The sequence below is a fragment of the Melanotaenia boesemani genome, chromosome 21 (assembly GCF_017639745.1).
Source record: "Melanotaenia boesemani isolate fMelBoe1 chromosome 21, fMelBoe1.pri, whole genome shotgun sequence".
NCBI classification, from domain to species: domain Eukaryota; kingdom Metazoa; phylum Chordata; class Actinopteri; order Atheriniformes; family Melanotaeniidae; genus Melanotaenia; species Melanotaenia boesemani.
The window spans coordinates 155,577-174,921 of record NC_055702.1 but is presented as its reverse complement, the minus strand read 5'-3'; the positions used below and the strand labels follow the sequence as shown (position 1 = coordinate 174,921).

Below are 19,345 nucleotides of genomic sequence, written 5' to 3'. Positions count from 1 at the left end.
TTCTCATACCCCAGGGTACCCAAAGTGCTGTACAGATAAAATTACAACAAATAAAACATCAAATCATAATAAAACAATCAGTTTAAAACAGTAAAATAACAGATAAAAATATAATTAAATTAAAAGACCTAGCCTAATGATCCTGCTCTCTAGGGTTAAAAGCCAAAGTAAAGAGGTAAGTTTTCAAAAGACATTTAAAATTGTTCAGATCTTTGGCAGACCTCACAGATAGAGGAAGTCCATTCCAAAGTTTTGGAGCCACCACGGAAAAAGCTCTGTCTCCCCGAGTGACTAACCGAGTCCTCGGGACAACTAACCTCAGTTGATTTTCCGACCTCAGTGCCCTACCAGGACGGTGGTGGTGAAGCAGCTCGGACAGATAAGGAGGTGCTAGACCATGTAAACATTTAAAAGTCAAGAGTAAGAGTTTAAAAGAAATTCTAAAAGCAACAGGCAGCCAGTGAAGGGATCGCAGCACTGGCGTAATGTGCTCCCGCCGTCTAGTACCCGTTAGTAAGCGGGCAGCTGAGTTCTGAATCAGCTGAAGACGGCGCAGAAGACATTGATCAATCCCAGAATAAAGGGAATTGCAGTAGTCCGCATAAGGTGATGTTGGGTAGATTCTGACAGCTACAGTTGATGGGTAGAACTGTACTCTTAGACCAGGTAACGGAGTAATCCGAGAGGGATGAGAATCCATTAATTAGTGAGATTCACAGTGGTTTTTACAGGTTTTCTCCTGTAGATGGTCTGCTGGTCTCAAGAAGCGTCTTTCAGGTGCAGCAGTTCAGTTTCTCAGTTTTGCTCTGGTGGCGGCAGCCAGACCATCATGCTGTCACCACCATGCTGGACAGGACAGGTTAGAAAGTCTAATAATTCCTCACGTGTAAACTGATCTGTGCATAAATGCAATTTAGTCCATGCTTACCAGGAAATCCATGCTTGTATTTAATCTGTGAGCGAAAGAGCCTTTTAAACATGAAACTTTCAGGGTGTGTGTGTGTGTGTGTGTGTGTGTGTAAATTTATTTCATGGGTTTAATTTCTATGCATGTATGTACATTTGAACATTTGCAGACACCAGAAGTTAGAGAATAATTGAACTCATAGTTTTTTAATGTTGTTATATGTACATAGTGTGCTGCACGGTGGTGTGGTGGTTGGCACCGCAGCCTCACAGGTCGCTGGTTCGAGCCTCGGCTGGGGGGAGGTACACACCTTTCTGTGTGGAGTTCTCCGACTTCCTCCCACCCTCCAAAGACATGCATGCTAGGTGCAATGGGCACTCTGAATTCTTCCTAGGAGTGAGTGTGTGAATGGTTGTTTGTCCTTCTGTTGGCCCTGCGATGAACAGCTGGCCTGTCACTTGTTAAAATGCTGGGATAGGCTCCAGCTTACCCGCGACCCATAATGGACTAGGCGGTACAGATAATGAATGTATGTACATATAATAACAAATTAATCTGAGTCTGATTGTAAACCATGTATAAATGATAATGAGCCTATTTTGTGTCCATAAAAAATATTCCTGGAATATTCCAGAATATTCTCAGGCAAAGTTGTTCCTTATGACGGAAGAAGGGAAGCAGCTAAAATCCATCTGCAGAGTCACTGCTAACATGCTGAGATTATCACTGCTGAAGCAAAAATATAACACAAGTCACATGACCATGATGATGGCTGAGTTCTGTTGGTTACCATAGCAACAATGTCCCCTCACAATGTCTTTTCATTTGGTCTGCAGTCGATGAGCAGTGAGGAGGAAGATTTTAGCCATCAGTGGAGGTTCAGGAGGAAGCTGATTAAATCCTGATCAGGACTGATCACCGAGGAACATTATTAATCTGTCATATTGAGGTGTGATGAAAGCAGGTGTCCAGCAGAGGGAGCCAGAGCTTCAGTGGCTCATCTCTTCATCAAACTGAAGGATGCTGGGAGGAGAGCAGAAGGAGGAGGAAGAGCAGGAGGCGACGGCAGCAGAGGCTACAGATGCTAACAGCACTGACACACAAATACAGTCTGACAGGAGCTAACGGCTAACCGCTAACACGCAGACACACAGGCAGACAGACGGAGAGGTGAAAGAGGCAGCGCATACACTGACACACACATACACACACACACCGAGCTGCAGGGAAGCTAGCTGCATGCAGCATCCTGTGGAGAGAAGGCTAATCTACTGACACACACACAGATGTGGAGTCCGAGGCCTCCTATTGGACGGTAAGTCATTTGCCTGTGTGTGTGTGTGCGTGCACGTGTGTGTGTGTGCGGTTAGGCCTGTATGCTGTCACTGTGTGATGTACTGATGACTGCTATATGTTGGCACAGTTTCCATGGAGACATTAACACCTTTCACCTGGTTCCCTGTCCTGTGTCACACCTGTGAGCAGTTCCAGGTAAATGTGGAGGAACTTTTACCCAGACGGACCTTCAGACTGTAGGACGAAGACGTCCACAGGTCTTGGAGACCGGTGACACGCACACAGGTTCCTGTGTGTGTGTGGACAGGTGCAAATGTAGTCAGAGTTCGAGCTGTCACTGAGGGGGCGGAGCCCAAAGCTGGTGGTGATGTCAAAGCGTGGAGCAGGAGGGCGGGTGAAGGGAGAACGACCTGACGCCATGGCAACGCTTCAAGCAGCCAATGAGGAGCTGAGGGCCAAACTGACGGACATTCAGATTGAACTACAACAAGAAAAGAACAAGGTAAGGACTTCAACCCCTACAACTGGTTCACACCTGAAACACCTGAACTCCAACTTCCTGTTCCACTGTTGGTGATCCAGGTAAGCCGTCTGGAGAGGGAGAAGAGTCAGGAGCTGAAGGCAGAGCACCACCGCGCAACGCTCGCTGTCACAGAGCTCAAGACGAAACTGCATGAAGAGAAGCAAAAAGAGCTCACGGTTACCAGGGAGACGTTACTACGGCAACATGAGATGGAGCTCATGAGGGTGATCAAGATAAAAGATGGAGAAATTCAGTGTCTAAATGCCCTGGTGCTAACACTACGGGAAGGGACGACGGACAAGGCAAGAGACTGTCCGTCCGTCTTTCCATCCATCCGTCCATCCATCCATACATCATCCATCCATCCATCCGTCCATACATCCATCCGTCCATCCATCCATCCGTCCATCCATCCATACATACATCCATCATCCATCCGTCCATCCATCCATACATCCATCGTCCGTCCTTCCGTCCATCCATCCATCCATCCATCATTCCTCCGTCCGTCCGTCCATACATCAATCCATTCATCTGTCCATGCATCCATCCATTCATCTGTCCATCCATCCATTATCCACCTGTCTTTCCATCCATTATCCACCTGTCCATCCATCATCCATCCATCCATCCATCCATCCATCCATACGTCCGTCCATCCGTCCGTCCATACATCCATCCATCCATCCAGCCAGCCATCCATCCATCCATCCATCCATCCATCCATCCACACGTCCGTCCGTCCGTCCGTCCATACATCAATCCATTCATCTGTCCATGCGTCCATCCATTCATCTGTCCGTCCATCCATTATCCACCTGTCTGTCCATCCATTATCCACCTGTCCATCCATCATCCATCCATCCATCCATCCATCCACACGTCCGTCCATACATCCATCCAGCCATCCATCCGTCCGTCCATCCATACATCCATCCATTAATCTGTCCATGCATCCATCCATTCATCTGTCCGTCCATCCATCCGCTCTTCCATTTTCTTGTGCTGTGTATGTTGACTAGACAATTTTCTTGTTCTTCAGGTGAGGAGCGCTCTGTTAGCTGAGGTGGAGGAGGCAAAGCGGAGCTGGGAGGCAGAGCGCTGCCGCCTCCAGCAGGAGAGTCATGAGCTGCGAGGAGCAAAGAGGAGTGCAGAGGAGGCTCTGGCATCGGCTCAGCAGGCCTGCCAGGCCCGGGCAGCTGAACTCCGATCAGCTTATCACCAGCACCAGGAAGAGCTGAACAGAACCAAGAGAGACTGTGAGAGGGAGATCCGCCGCCTGGTAGGAACCGCCTTCGTCCAGATATGACTGTTAGATGCTTTAACACACCTGAAACATACCTGAAACACACATCATACTCCCCATTTTTTAAACGCAGAAACAGTTTCCATCAACATGTTAGGAAGATCCAGCAAGAACTGTCTTTACCTGGTGACAGCTTCATTTCATCCTCTGAGCTGAAATTACTGAGGTGCTGGCAGGCGTCTTTATGTGGCTCTTTAGTAGCAAATCTCCAGACGGATGAGGGAACACCCCCCAATGCTCGGTTCTGGAATGAACCAGAAAGAGAAAAACCTGCTCAGTTTACATCTAAAACAGGATCAGACTCAAGATCAGGATTAGAAAATCTGTACTGTCACTGCAACAAGTAACCCTGTAAACTCACGTAAGCCCATGGTCTCCTGGATAGAGTTCATAATTTCCTGAGGTGTTTTTCTCTTCGCTGCCATGGAAAACCACACATAGATCATCATTCCCTGAAGGGAAAGTGCTGACCTTGGCAGTTTTTAGATTGTTCTCGTGTTTAAGACCTAATACTTAAACTGTACTTTCTTCATGTCATTTTAAATGTGAAGACTTCAGAGTCTCTTTCTGAGTGTGATGAGTGAATAAAGAGTGAATACACAAGGAAGAACACTGGGTGATACTGAGAGGTACGAGCCAGTCCAAAGAGCAGCTGAACAAGGAGACAATCTGACAGCCAAGCAGACTGCTGATATATAGAGCTCTATTTGCACACTGTCCTTCAGTCTGATCCAAGGCCAAGAGGTTACTGAGGTTATATCTGAGGTTTAATCTGAGCTATAATCTGAGGTTTAATCTGAGATTATATCTGAGGGTAAAGTTAATTACAGTCAAACTTGCTCCTGAACCTGCACTGAACCAATTCCACAAACAAGCTCTGGTTTATTAAATCAGGTTTCCTGTTCAGACTTGTTTCGGTCATCATGAAGGAAAGATGAAGGTCTTCACAAGTCTCTTTTACTACTCGACTTGGGACCCAAATCTGATCCAGGTTTTATGGCAGTGCAGTGACCCGAGAAGGGTCCGTTAGATCTACCACAAGTCAAACCAGGATAACATCCTAAAAACGAACCCTGTGGTTCCTTTCTTCCTTTTCTGTATAAACATTTACTGTAGTTGAATCCCATCATCCAGGTGTGAGCATGGTCATCTCACCTGCAGGATCAGAATCTGTCCCCTTGTCAGTTAATTAAGAAGAGATCAGAGTTTAGATGGAGAAGAAGAAATAACCCCACCCTACACATGTCTGTCTAAATAACCCCACCCCTCACCAGTGACAGATTAACCCCACCCCTCACCTGTCTGTCTAAATAACCCCTCCCCACACCTGTGACAGAATAACCCCACCCCTCACCTGTGTCTAAATAACCCCACCCTTCACCTGTGTCTGAATAACCCCACCCCCCACCTGTCTGTCTAAATAACCCCACCCCTCACCTGTCTGCCTAAATAACCTCACCCCTCACCTGTGACAGAATAACCTCACCCCTCACCTGTGCCTGAATAACCCCACCCTTCACCTGTGCCTGAATAACCCCACCCTTCACCTGTGCCTGAATAACTCCACCCTTCACCTCTCTGTCTAATTAACCCCACCCCTCACCTGTGTTATAATAACCCCACCCCTCACCTGTGTCTAAATAACCCCACCCCACCCCTCACCTGTGTCTGAATAACCCCACCCTTCACCTGTGCCTGAATAACCCCACCCCTCACCTGTGTCTAAATAACCCCACCCCTCACCTGTGTCTGAATAACCCCACCCTTCACCTGTGTCTGAATAACCCCACCCTTCACCTGTGTCTAAATAACCCCGCCCCTCACCTGTCTCTAAATAACCCCACCCCTCACGTGTGTCTGAATAACCCCATCCCTCACCTGTGTCTGAATAACCCCACCCCTCACCTGTCTGTCTAAATAACCCCTCCCCACACCTGTGACAGAATAACCCCACCCCTCACCTGTGTCTAAATAACCCCACCCTTCACCTGTGTCTGAATAACCCCACCCCTCACCTGTCTGTCTAAATAACCCCACCCCTCACCTGTCTGCCTAAATAACCTCACCCCTCACCTGTGACAGAATAACCTCACCCCTCACCTGTGCCTGAATAACCCCACCCTTCACCTGTGCCTGAATAACTCCACCCTTCACGTCTCTGTCTAATTAACCCCACCCCTCACCTGTGTTATAATAACCCCACCCCTCACCTGTGTCTAAATAACCCCACCCTTCACCTGTGCCTGAATAACCCCACCCCTCACCTGTCTGTCTAAATAACCCCACCCCTCACCTGTCTGCCTAAATAACCTCACCCCTCACCTGTGACAGAATAACCTCACCCCTCACCTGTGACAGAATAACCCCACCCCTCACCTGTGTCTAAATAACCCCACCCTTCACCTGTGCCTGAATAACCCCACCCCTCACCTGTCTGTCTAAATAACCCCACCCCTCACCTGTCTGCCTAAATAACCTCACCCCTCACCTGTGACAGAATAACCTCACCCCTCACCTGTGCCTGAATAACCCCACCCTTCACCTGTGCCTGAATAACTCCACCCTTCACGTCTCTGTCTAATTAACCCCACCCCTCACCTGTGTTATAATAACCCCACCCCTCACCTGTGTCTGAATAACCCCACCCTTCACCTGTGCCTGAATAACCCCACCCCTCACCTGTGTCTAAATAACCCCACCCCTCACCTGCGTCTGAATAACCCCACCCTTCAACTGTGTCTGAATAACCCCACCCCTCACCTGTGTCTAAATAACCCGACCCCTCACCTGTGTCTGAATAACCCCATTCCTCACCTGTGTCTGAATAACCCCACCCCTCACCTGTGTCTGAATAACCCCACCCCTCACCTGTCTGTCTAAATAACCCCTCCCCACACCTGTGACAGAATAACCCCAACCCTCACCTGTGTCTAAATAACCCCACCCCTCACCTGTGTCTAAATAACCCCACCCCTCACCTGTGTCTGAATAACCCCATTCCTCACCTGTGTCTGAATAACCCCACCCCTCACCTGTCCCTCACCTGTGTCTGAATAACCCCACCCCTCACCTGTCTGTCTAAATAACCCCTCCCCACACCTGTGACAGAATAACCCCACCCCTCACCTGTGTCTAAATAACCCCACCCTTCACCTGTGTCTGAATAACCCCATCCCTCACCTGTGTCTGAATAACCCCACCCCTCACCTGTCTGTCTAAATAACCACTCCCCACACCTGTGACAGAATAACCCCACCCCTCACCTGTGTCTAAATAACCCCACCCTTCTCCTGTGCCTGAATAACCCCACCCTTCACCTGTGTCTAAATAACCCCACCCCTCACCTGTGTCTAAATAACCCCACCCCTCACCTGTGTCTGAATAACCCCATCCCTCACCTGTGTCTGAATAACCCCACCTCTCACCTGTCCCTCACCTGTGTCTGAATAACCCCACCCCTCACCTGTCTGTCTAAATAACCCCTCCCCACACCTGTGACAGAATAACCCCACCCCTCACCTGTGTCTAAATAACCCCACCCTTCACCTGTGCCTGAATAACCCCACCCCTCACCTGTCTGTCTAAATAACCCCACCCCTCACCTGTCTGCCTAAATAACCTCATCCCTCACCTGTGACAGAATCACCCCACCCCTCACCTGTGTCTAAAAAAACCCACCCTTACCTGTGCCTGAATAACCCCACCCTTCACCTGTGCCTGAATAACCCCACCCTTCACCTCTCTGTCTAATTAACCCCACCCCTCACCTGTGTTATAATAACCCCACCCCTCATCTGTGTCTAAATAACCCCACCCCACCCCTCACCTGTGTCTGAATAACCCCACCCCTCACCTCACCAATCTAACCTGTCTGTGTGTCTCTAACTGTCTGTGTGTCTCTAACCTGTCTGTGTGCAGATGGATGAGATAAAGCTGAAGGACAGAGCTGTCAGTGTTTTGGATAAAGCCCTGGGGCTGCAGGCTGGACACGCCCACCGCCTCCAGCTGCAGACTCAGGCAGCCGAGCAGCAAATCGCAGCCCTGAGAGATGCACAGAGGGTGGGGCTAAACTACCCCACCCTTAACCCCACCCCTAACAATGCTCCTCACATTGTAAGCCCTACCGCTTCCTATTTGCATGAAAAAAGAACTTGTTTTATGTTGTGAGTGGGATTTAAACGTTATCTGAAGTTAGCTGAAAGCGACATTTACACTGATCCAGACACAAACGCTGAGATGTATCATGATACTTTTTATGGCCAGAGGGAGGCCACACACCTCCATCTTTACTGTGTGTTATGCTGAGATGGTGTACTGCTGTGACTCAGTCATACACACAGCTTTATGTGCACTTGTGGTTTCACTGTCCGAGTTTTTGAAGCTCTTGGGCCTGAGCTCTTGGGGCCTGATGCACTAAGAGCCCTGATAAAGGGTGCAGAGTCGCCTTCAACGCACAGATCGCATATGTTGCTTGTTTATGATTTGCAGGTGATCAGCTATGAATGTTGGCGAACTGATAAGGCGCGAACAGCAGGATTCAGATGAGGATTCAGCGGCATTGTGATGTTGCCATGGAGAGTTGAGAAGCAGAGCAGGAAGGTCGCGAACACTAGATGAAATTTGACCCAATGGTGATGCAGATATTGGTAGACAAGGAAAATAAAAAATATGGCTGAGCTCCAGCAGAGAAATCTAAACGTCTCCTAAATGACTTTACAATGGAAGAGATTTTACTGAACAGTAAACGCAGTGAAACAAGATGAGGTTAAGAGGAGGAGACAAGATAAAAGAACCAAGTTCAAAAACAAATGTTCATAATAAAACCTCAGCAAATAAGACAGGTGGGGGCCAGCAGGAGATCATCTGACCAGCTCACTTACTGGGAGGAGGATAACTGGAATACAGGGTACGATGCACTGGAGCAAACTGCAGAGCAGGTATGTGACAAAACAATAGTTACTGACGAAATTAAAGCTTTTAGCCCAAGACATATTGATCAAATAAACATGCCTCCTGTGGAATCTTTAATTACATTCACTAATGAGGGGGTAGTAGCACTCTCTGCAGCTGGTCAGTGCTCGATCTGGACAGATGATGGTCATTAATGTCCTTAAGAGAGGGATGGAAGATGGGGTAGAGGACGGGGTGAGGGCTCTGAATGCCAGCAGACGCAAAGCGCAGCAGCAGCACATCCTGTGTAGCATAGCATCCAGCACCACAACACATTCCAGAAATATTTTTGCCATCAGAAAAGATGCGGTCTTTCCATCGCCTGTGAGGTGTGTAGCCGCCTCCCTGCAACAATAACAGTTCCAGTTAACACCTGCCTTTCACATGTGCTAAATGTATACGCAATATTAGCCAGTGCCACCAGTTCCATATTTGGTAAATGACATTGCGTGTGCTACGTTAATCTATTTGCATCAGCTTCTCCCAATATTATGTGTGTTCTGGTAGAAACACCAATCTTGCATATTCATCAAGGGCAAAGGCTCTAAACAGACTGCACACATTATTTTGTCCATTTAACAGATGCAGGTGCCCCCGCTTAGTAAATCAACTGCAACATGTTTTTGCACATGCTATCAAGTTTGTACACGCAAACTTTTTGCCAGTCAGGCTCTTTGGGTCCGCTGCTGTCATTGAAACAGTAACCTCTATAGTGGACCCCAGCATTATTATATTAGAATTAGTAGTAGTAGTAGTAGTAGTAGTAGTAGTAGTGAGCAACTGGTGGATTGGGCCTGAGGCTGACATAACTACTCAGTGGATCCCCTAGCATGGCTGAGGCTGAGCGCCAACATGGAGAAGCTAATGGAGGACGCCGCTAAGTTGGTGACTCTCTGGATAAGATGCTGCTTTAGCTGGTCAACTGTATTTCTAGGCTACAATCATGCTGAGGATGACAACCTGTAGCTTTGGTTACTAACAAGCCGAAGCCAACAGGATCAGCTGCTGAACTAGCTATGATTGCACCACTAATCTGTTACTGAAGTATGTGACATCCATGAGCTAGAAATCTGTTAATAATCAGAACTAGAACTTTTTTTGGCCATAAAATCATTGTGTTGTTTGGTGTATTAAATGTTCTCTTGGCCCAACAAAACATTTTGGCCCATTTGTGGGCCACATATGGTGGTGATGTGGCTGAGCTTCTGCAGCTACACTCACATGGTGTCAGCATAATCAGTCAAGGGCAAATATGAGCCAAACCAAAGCAAAAATGTAGACCGATGGCCCAAACATTTATTATCTGGGCCTCTTGATTGTTCTTTTTATTTTTCCTTTCTGTATCTATAGTCTTTATTACTTTGTTTTTTTTTTTTAAAGTGCAAAGATAATATAATAATATAAATATTGCAATGGGTAGGTATCTGTAGCCAATGAATCCTCAATGCCTCCAGCTCTTCAAAGCAACATCCACATCCAGGCCGACTTTCCACATCTGGTCTACTACACACTTGCCAGTGCCGTAACTGAGCCAGAAGTTCCAAAAGTAGCCCGAGTTTAGCCCAAATGGGCCTGCTATCTGGGTTTATGGACATCGTACAAACAGGAACTATGTTTAGCTGTCAGCCCTGGAAATGTTAATCAACAGAGGTTAATTCCACAAAAGTAGACTCCAGTTATTCAGGATAAAAGAAGATATTGTAATTTAACAAGTCTTGTCAGAGCATCCTGTTTAACTGGTTTCAGGAACACCAAGCCAGTCTGAGGTTGACCAACTAAGCCTTCCAGGAGTCAGTCATCCCCCTAAGTGAACGTCTTCTCCAGAACATGAGCTGGATCACAGCTCACCTGACGCTGACATGGAAAAGTTGCTGCTCAGGACTAAAAGGAAACTTCTGCAAGCTTCTCAAATTCACCTTAGTGAATTAATGGGGGCTCCTCTGAAGCCAGGCCTGGAGGTGGGGCGCGGAGGTGAGCGCCTGGTGGCCGGGCCTTTGCCCATGGGGCTTGGTCTGGCTCAGCCCGAAAGGGTGACATAAGCCCCCCCTTCCCGTGGGCTCACCACCTGCAGGAGGGGCCATAGGGGTCGGGTGCAGTGTGAGCTGGGCAGCTGCCAGAGGCGGGGACCCTGGTGGTCTGATCCTCGGCTGCAAAAGCTAGCTCTAGGGACGTGGAATGTCACCTCTCTGGTTGGGAAGGAGCCTGAACACGTATGCGAGATTGAGCGTTCCGGCTAGATATAGTTGGACTCACCTGGACGCACGGCTTGGGCTCTGGAACCACTGTCCTTGAGAGGGGCTGGACCCTCTTCCATTCTGGAGTTTCTCCCGGTGAGAGGCGCCAAGCAGGTGTGGGCATGCTCATTGCCCCCAGACTTGGCGTCTGTATGTAGGGGTTTACCCTGGTGCACGAAACAGTAGCCTCCCTCCGCCTTCGGGTAGGGGGACAGGTCCTGACTGTTGTTTGTGCTTATGCACCAAGCAGCAGTTCAGAGTACCCACCCTTTTTGGAGTCCTTGGAGAGGGTGTTGGAGAGCACTCCTTCCGGGAACTCCCTCGTTCTGCCCACGTGGGCAATGACAATGTGACCTGGAGAGGCGTGAGCGGGAGGAATGACCCCCCGTAATCTAAATCCGAGTGGTGTTTTGTTATTGGATTTCTGTGCTCGTTATGAATTATTCATAATGAACACCTTGTTTGGGCATAAGAGTGTCCACATGTGCACTTGGCACCAGGACACTCTAGGCTGCAGTTTGATGATCGATTTTGTAGTCGTGTTGTCGGATTTGAGGCCGCAGGTCTTGGACACTCGGGTGAAGAGAGGAGGCGGAGCGGTCAGCTGATCACCACCTGGTGGTGAGTTGGCTCAGATGGTGGGGGAGGATGGCGGTCAGGCCTGGCAGACCCAAGTGCGTTGTGAGGGTCTGCTGGGAATGTCTGGTGGAGTCCTGTCAGAAAGAGTTTCAACTCCCATCTCTGGCAGAGCTTCAACCATGTCCCGGGTGAGGCGGGGGACATTGAGTCCGAGTGGGCTATGTTCCGTGCCTCTATTGTCGATACGGCCAGCCACAGATGGGGCCATAAGGTTGTTGGTGCCTGTCATGACAGTAACCCCCAAATGTTGGTGTACACCAACAGTAAGGGATGCTGTAAAGCTGAAGGAGTCCTATCGGGCCTTTTTGGCCTGTGGGACTCCAGAGGCAGCTGATGGGTATCGACGGGCTAAGCGGAACACAGAGAGGGGTGGTGGTCCCCCTCTTCAGAAAGGGGGACCAGAGGGTATGCTCCAACTACAGGGGGATCACACTCCTCAGCCTCCCTGGTAAGGTCTATTCAGGGGTGCTGGAGAGGAGGGTCTGTCAAATAGTCAAACCCCGGATTGTGGAGGAGCAGTGTGGGTTTTGTCCTGGTCGTGGAACAGTGGACCAGCTCTACATTGTCTTCGGAGTCTTGGAGGGGGCATGGGAGTTCTCTGAACCAGTCTATATGTGCTTTGTGGACTTTGAGAAAGCATTCAACCGTGTCCACCGGGGTCTCCTGTAGGGAGTATGCCGGGAGTATGGAGTACCAGACCCCCTTGTGCAAGCTGTACGACCAGTGTCAGAGCTTGGTCCGCATTGCTGGCAGTAAATCAGAGTCGTTTCCAGTGCGGGTTGGACTCCGCCAAGACTGCCTTTTGTCACTGATTCTGTTCATAACTTTTATGGACAGAATTTCTAGGCGCAGCTGAGGCGTTGAGGGGATCCGGTTCGGTGGCCTCAGGATTATGTCTCTGCTCTTTGTGGATGATGTGGTTCTGTTGGCTTCATCGGGCCGTGATCTTCAGCTCTCACTGGAGTGATTCGTAGCCGAGTGTGAAGCGGCTGGGATGAGAATCAGCACGTCCAAATCTGAGACCATGGTCCTCAGCCAGAAAAGGGTGAAGTCCCTTCTCAGGGTCCTGCCCCAAGTGGAGGAGTTCATCTCAGGGTCTTGTTCAGGAGTGAGGGAAGGATGGAGCGGGAGATGGACAGGCGGATCGGTGCAGCATCTGCAGTGATGTGGACTCTACATCAGCCTGTCATGGTGAAGAAGGAGCTGAGCCAAAAGGCAAAGCTCTCAATTCACTGGTCGATCTACGTTCCTACCCTCACCTGTGGTCACGAGCTGTGGGTAGTGACTGAGAGAACACGCCTCGGGATCCCTCCAGATGAGTTGGTGAATGTGGCCAGGGAGAGGGAAGTCTGAGTTTTCTTGCTTAGGATGCCCAACTCCGGATAAGCGGCAGAAGATAGATAGATGGAATAAAATTATGTATAGCATGTGTGACAACAATTAGCTGCCTCTGGACCCAGCTACCTGTACAGGTTATTTCTGAAGCAAAACACTCCAGGATTAACTAAGCTGTCTGTCAGCCTGACTTAGGCAGACAGTTTTATGTGTAATTTGGTCTGTTTTCAGGGAGCTTAGCTATCTATCGCTTGACGCAGAAGATGGAGCAAAACCACCAGAAATTGTGAGGGCAGTGCTGAGCAGAATAGGTGACGTGTGACCAGCGAAAGAAACAAAATAGAAAAGAAGAAGTGGCTTAGGAAATGAACAAAAATGCAGAAGATGAATGAAGATGAGGACAACTGTAGAAATTGTTCGAGTTTTTGAACAAAGACTATATGTGAGTGTTTAGGGTGGGTTTAGGGTGGGTTGGACTGTCGGAAAACAATGTTATTACAGCAGGCGAAGTTAGCTAAATGGTGTCGGAAACTGACGTCGGCACGCAGAAGTGAACTCTGAACTCAGTGCTGCCCCCTAGTGGAGGAACTGACTTAACAACCATGGCAAAGTAAAACGCATGGAAGTATGAGGAAGGTGACGTATGACAAAATTTGACTTTTGACATCCCTATTTACGTACATAAGGGAGCAGAAATGGGCCTTTATCCTGGTTGTTAGCCTGACTGTTAGCTTGACAGTTAGCCTGGTCTTCAGTTGACCAGCTGCACAGAATAAATCTCCATGGTAATTTATGTAAACGGACTCAAGCATAACTGGGATGAACTGGTCATGAACTGCAACAATGATATTCTCTTCATATCATATACAGAATGAAATATTTCCTTACTGTGTTTTACATTTGCTTTAAATATTTAACAAATTGGAGATGTGCTTTTTTTCTTCACCATGATAACCGAGCTGTTGGATTAGTTTCCTCCAGCTATGCATGCTGCCTGCTCTTTAACATTAGTGGAGTCAACTAAACTCCACTAATGAGCTGAAAGTGGATTTACATTTACTGTAGACAGACAATCTGAAGCCTTGTGAAGCACTGAATCACTCTAACATGTCAACTCAGTCATGGAAGCATTTGATCCAGTAAAGCAGCCTGATACACTACCAGACTGCTCTAAATGGTCTTTATGGGATGTGATGATGCCTCTGTTTGTCTGGTCATGTGACAAAAAAAGCAAGTGTGTAACAAAGTGAATATTGCATCATAGATGTAGCCTATTATGATGACTTCAAGGTTCAAGGAATCTTTATTATCCCGTGAGGGTAATTTGTTGTACAGCCAGCAGTAAAAACACACAAACAACAATAAATATTTAAAAGGACTATGATAAAAATAATAAATTAATTAAAAAATTAGAGCTACTTGTTCAACAGGGTGATGGCTGCAGGGACAAAAGAGTATTTGTGTTAATCCTGCATCTTGGTAGGGTGTACCTGCACCCTGATGGAAGCAGCATAAATTCACAAGCCAATGGGTGGCTTTGGTCTGCAAGGATTAAACGATCCTTGTTTAGCACTCTGGTTTGATATAGGACTGAAAGGTCATTCAGGGAGATCCCTGCAATTTTCCCACATAGTCTAACAATCCCCTGCAATGTGTTTTTGTTCTTGAGAAAAAGGAGCCGGATCCGTACCAACAGATAAACGAGAAGGTTAAAAGTGATTCAATAAAACAAGAATAAAACATTTGCATAAAAGTCCTGTCAACATTAAAACTACAAAGCTTCAGACTTCAACACAGTTTTGGATGTGTGGTCAACATGTCGTCCTCGGAGCAGAGAACTTCCAGCTCACACCGTTCCACTACAATCACAAAATGTAAAATACCGAGTTTCTGAATCAATACAGACCCACTGATTCCTCAATTGTCTATAAATTTTGGCCCTTTTGCAGCACCATACATCCTGATGCTCTCCTGACGTGCCAATGAACCGGCTTCCACACCAGCAAACTTCACAACCACTGAGCTTACTGGAAGTTTCTGAGCAGAAATTCTGACCTCCACACCTCTAGTTTCCAGAGCAGACTAAAGAAACACATCCAGGAAAATACAGCTTACATATACATTTCACCTCAGGCTCCGCCCCCTTGGAGTCATCATGACATTGGCAAACGTGTAACCTTTGCTGATCCCTAACTGAAGCCTCCACTTCAACTGTCAGACAGACCTGCTGATCCTCAGTACCCACAATGCACTGCTTGTTCTTCTCGTTGACATCAGCTGTACAGCCAGGAGAAGGTCATGTGACCCGGTGAATCACTCAGTCAAGTAATTTGTCTGGTTTGTTAAATCCTCACCAGTCGCACTGACTCTGGCCTGTGATGTAGAGTCGCCTCCTGGTGTTGTGGAGGTTTTATTGAACCTGTTGTCTTGTCTCCAGTCTCAGGAAGATCGAGACACTCGAAGGTTTCAGCTGAAGATTGCTGAGCTCAGCGCCATGGTCAGGAAGCTGGAGGATCGAAATGCACTTCTCTCTGAAGAACGCAATGAACTGGTACGTTTTCAGGTCTGCAGCACCGGCCTTCACCTTGTTTTAGGAACAGTTTTTAAGGAACAGTTACTAATAAATAATGCATAAAGTTTGTTACCTTTTATTTTAGTGTTTTGTCAATGTTTAATGGGATGTTGTATATGATTATGATACCATGATACCAAAATAGAACAGAACTAGGAGAACAGCTTTAATCTAAACATCCTGGTCAAATGTAAATGCTACCTGAAGAGTGAAAGAAGGTGTACACCTAGTTGGGGTTTGGAAGCCTTGAAGCAGTTGTGGAATTATTAAAATCTAGGGTATGGCAACCAAAATGTTATTTTCCCTTTGGGTCAGATATTACAGAACTTCAGCATTAATGATCACAGTTATGCAGATGATACCCAACTTTATGTCTCTGTCACCAGACGACTGCAGCCCAGCAGACTTTCTGTGTCAGAGTCTGGAGCAAATAAACACCTGGATGAGGGAGAATTTTCTACAATTACATGAAGACAAAACTGAGATTATTCTGTTTGGTAGAAAGAGAAGAGGGTCAGCATTGGTAAACACCTGGAGACTCGGGCTCTTAAAACCACCGACCAAGTTGGTAACCTTGGAGTGTTGATAGACTCAGACCTGACTTTCAGCAGCCACATCAAAGCTTCACTAAGAAGCTTTTTACCAGCTCAGAAACATCAACAGGATTAAAAGTTTAGTCTCCCAGTAAGACCCGGAGTGTGTCTCAAACTGCGCACTTACATGTGTGCACTGGAAGGTAGTGTGTAGTGCGCACTAAGCACTACCCTTTGTAGTGACACTATCGTGGGCAAGTGTTGATCCAAATTGAGCACTAACGTTTTGCACTTACCGGTAGTGACGTACCAGCTTTTGACGGTGATTCTTCTGCTGCCTTAATTTACAGAATGAGTTTCCAACTCTTGATTTTACTTTGTTTACTCCTTACCTAACCCCACCTGTAAACTTGATTTTACTTTTACTCCTTACTTAACCCCACCTGTAAACATCCAACGCAGGATCCTCCTCGGGCTGCACATGTATGCTTATTTATTTTCAGGTATATGACCCTCCTACATGCTGCCTAATAGCAGCGCCGCTCCGTTAATATAATTTTTTTATAGGACAATCCATCCAAGTTCTACCAAAATCCAAAATCAAGTTAACATACGTGTTTGCATGTCATCATATTTTATGCTATTAAATGCCCTTTAAAAGGCCTCATTAGTGAAACAAAGAACCGTGGCCTCCACTGTATTAATCTATCTCAGTTGATAACAATAGAAACCATCAGCACACATTCATGTGTCTTTGCGTGTCTCCCCCATAGCTGTTAGTATAAAGTACAATTTAAAACACTAATAAAACAGCTTTTAAATAAGCAAAGATATCTTCACTGAATGAAAGTACCTTACATAATACATGTGTTTTCATTGGTGTTTACACTGATACGTTCACGTCTGGCAACAGGAAACCGATTCTACTAGAAACCATCATTTAAAATATGAAATGCAGTAATGAAGACGCTAAAACAGGGATGCAGAAAACATTTTATTTAAAATTTTTATTAAAACATTTCTCTCTTGCCGCCTCTTCTTCTCCAGTTCTCCGGTTCTCTAAACCAGCAGTGTTTCCTAATCAGTTTTCAGATCAAGGACCATTTAGTTTAGGCCAGAGACCCCGCAGTGCTTCATCTGGAGGTTCAACCACCATGAATTAACATACAGAACCTATAGTATTAATCATTTTTAACACTTATAGCCCATCTACATCCGCGAAATCGGCTATAAAACTGCTAATATTTACGTTGCTAACTCTACTGCAGCCTCCAACAAATGATCAGATCCATAACTGTCATCAGGGATAGAAGAGATAAGAAGCATGCTGCAGTTTATATTAGAATTATGATCAAATATCTTCATACTTACAACAGTAGAAAACAGCCTCAGCCTGCATCGGTACCGCCATTATTCAGCTCTGAAAAACTGGTTGAAAGTCCCTCCCCTTCCGCTACGTCAGCAAGATGGCGTCCGTTTAGTGCATGTTGTGTCTATCGTTTCGCACTAGATTTTTGGCCGAGTTTAGGGCAGCATCCAGGTACTTTCAGTGTTTTTACTGAAGTTTCTGTGTTACACACTAAGCACTTAAATATATTGTTCGAAGTATAGAAGTGCGCGGATTGGGACACACCCCAGGAGAAACTCCTCCATGCATTCATCTCCAGTAGACGGGATTACTGTACTGGTCTTTAACAGGACTTCCTAAAAAGAGCATTGACCATCTGCAGCTCATCCAGATGCTGCTGGAGTTTTAACCAGGACTAAGAGATCTGAACACACCAGTTATAACATCTTCACACTGGTTTCCAGTTTATACTGGTTTCATTTCAGTCATTTCCAGAATAGATTTAATCCCTTCTGATGGTTTACATCCCAGAACAGTTAAGGTACAGAATTCATCTAATATGTATAGAGAATATAAACCTGGCAGAGCTCTGAAATCCAGAGACTCTTGTCTACTAGGCTGGATCTGAAGCGCTGTTGTGCTTTGTTGATGCTGCGTTCACTGACAAGTTGATAAACCTGAATTTCTAACCAGTAAAAAAATGAGAGCACAATAACTGGAAGTCTAATTTTCATATTGGGAGACAAAGTTCTGTTTTTTCCACAGTTCAGTGAAAATGATAACTGATGGTGAGATTTGATGTTAACAACTAAACAAACAACAACAAAAAAAAAAACAGCACTTCAACCCCCTTCTTCTGGGGTACCGTGAATGCAACATGATGTGAAGCTGAGGTTAGGTGGAGCTACAGATGGAGGAAGCTGGTGATGTAATGTCTGAACAAATGACTGAACCTTCAGCTGCAGGAGGCCTAAAAGGTCTTTGACATGACTTCGGACACCAGACAGACTTGACTACCACACTGATCCAGATTCCTCTTACATCTAGAACGTTTAGTCTTTAGGCGCATTCCGACAGAGAAGTTCTAAGAACGCAGTTCTAATAACTGTCCTAGTTCTAAGAACATGAAACAGTTCCAGGGGAACTCATTCGCACATGAGTTGCGGGCGGTAGCGGGACCGATGTGACGCATACGTCTGCGACAGTGACGGGCGACTTTAGCGCCACATAACAAAACAAAACCCGCTAAAAACAAAACAACACAAAGTAACACCGGCAAGCTAATATGGAGAACAAAGAGATCGTAGTGTTCATGCTCTGCTTGATGGAGATGTTAGTGATGGACGATACAACCGGACGTCTCACGTCGAGGCTGGAAGGCTCCTGATAACGTATCTGATAACAACTCATAGGTCTATACAGAAGCTTTAATGCTTCTTGTCCTGTTTACTAACCTCCAAACTCCTCTGAAGATGTTTTCACTGCGGATGATCGCCTCCGCACGCAGGAGTCATTTGCTGCGGCGTTGCCCAAGTAGGCATGTCAGTGGTACAAGCTGCCGAATTAACTGTTTTTTCGGTTCGTCCGACTCCGGTTGTCGTGGTCCTTAATTTATTTGTAGTCTTGTGTGAGTTTTCTACATGCGCTGATTCACGTTATCCCGCGTTCTCTGACTGACAGCTGATCGTCAGGAATATTTTTA

At 46.6% G+C, this 19,345-nt stretch overlaps 1 protein-coding gene across 7 annotated transcripts in view; it reads left to right on the top strand.

The window, feature by feature from the left end:
- The first annotated feature begins 1,584 nt into the window (after positions 1 to 1,584).
- jakmip3 (Janus kinase and microtubule interacting protein 3) overlaps positions 1,585 to 19,345 on the top strand; it is a 120,247-nt gene continuing 102,486 nt past the window's right edge. For 4 of the 7 annotated variants that reach the window (XM_041974695.1, XM_041974694.1, XM_041974693.1 and 1 more), the window contains exons 1-6: positions 1,585 to 2,222; positions 2,399 to 2,705; positions 2,786 to 3,028; positions 3,769 to 4,008; positions 7,951 to 8,145; positions 15,628 to 15,741. In XM_041974695.1, the coding sequence (XP_041830629.1) occupies positions 2,571 to 2,705; positions 2,786 to 3,028; positions 3,769 to 4,008; positions 7,951 to 8,145; positions 15,628 to 15,741 (927 nt within the window). In that variant the 5' untranslated portion in view covers positions 1,585 to 2,222; positions 2,399 to 2,570. Of the gene's footprint in view, positions 2,223 to 2,389; positions 2,706 to 2,785; positions 3,029 to 3,768; positions 4,009 to 7,950; positions 8,146 to 15,627; positions 15,742 to 19,345 lie in introns of all 7 variants that reach the window. The other 3 variants (XM_041974697.1, XM_041974696.1, XM_041974691.1) reach the window with 2 other exon arrangements.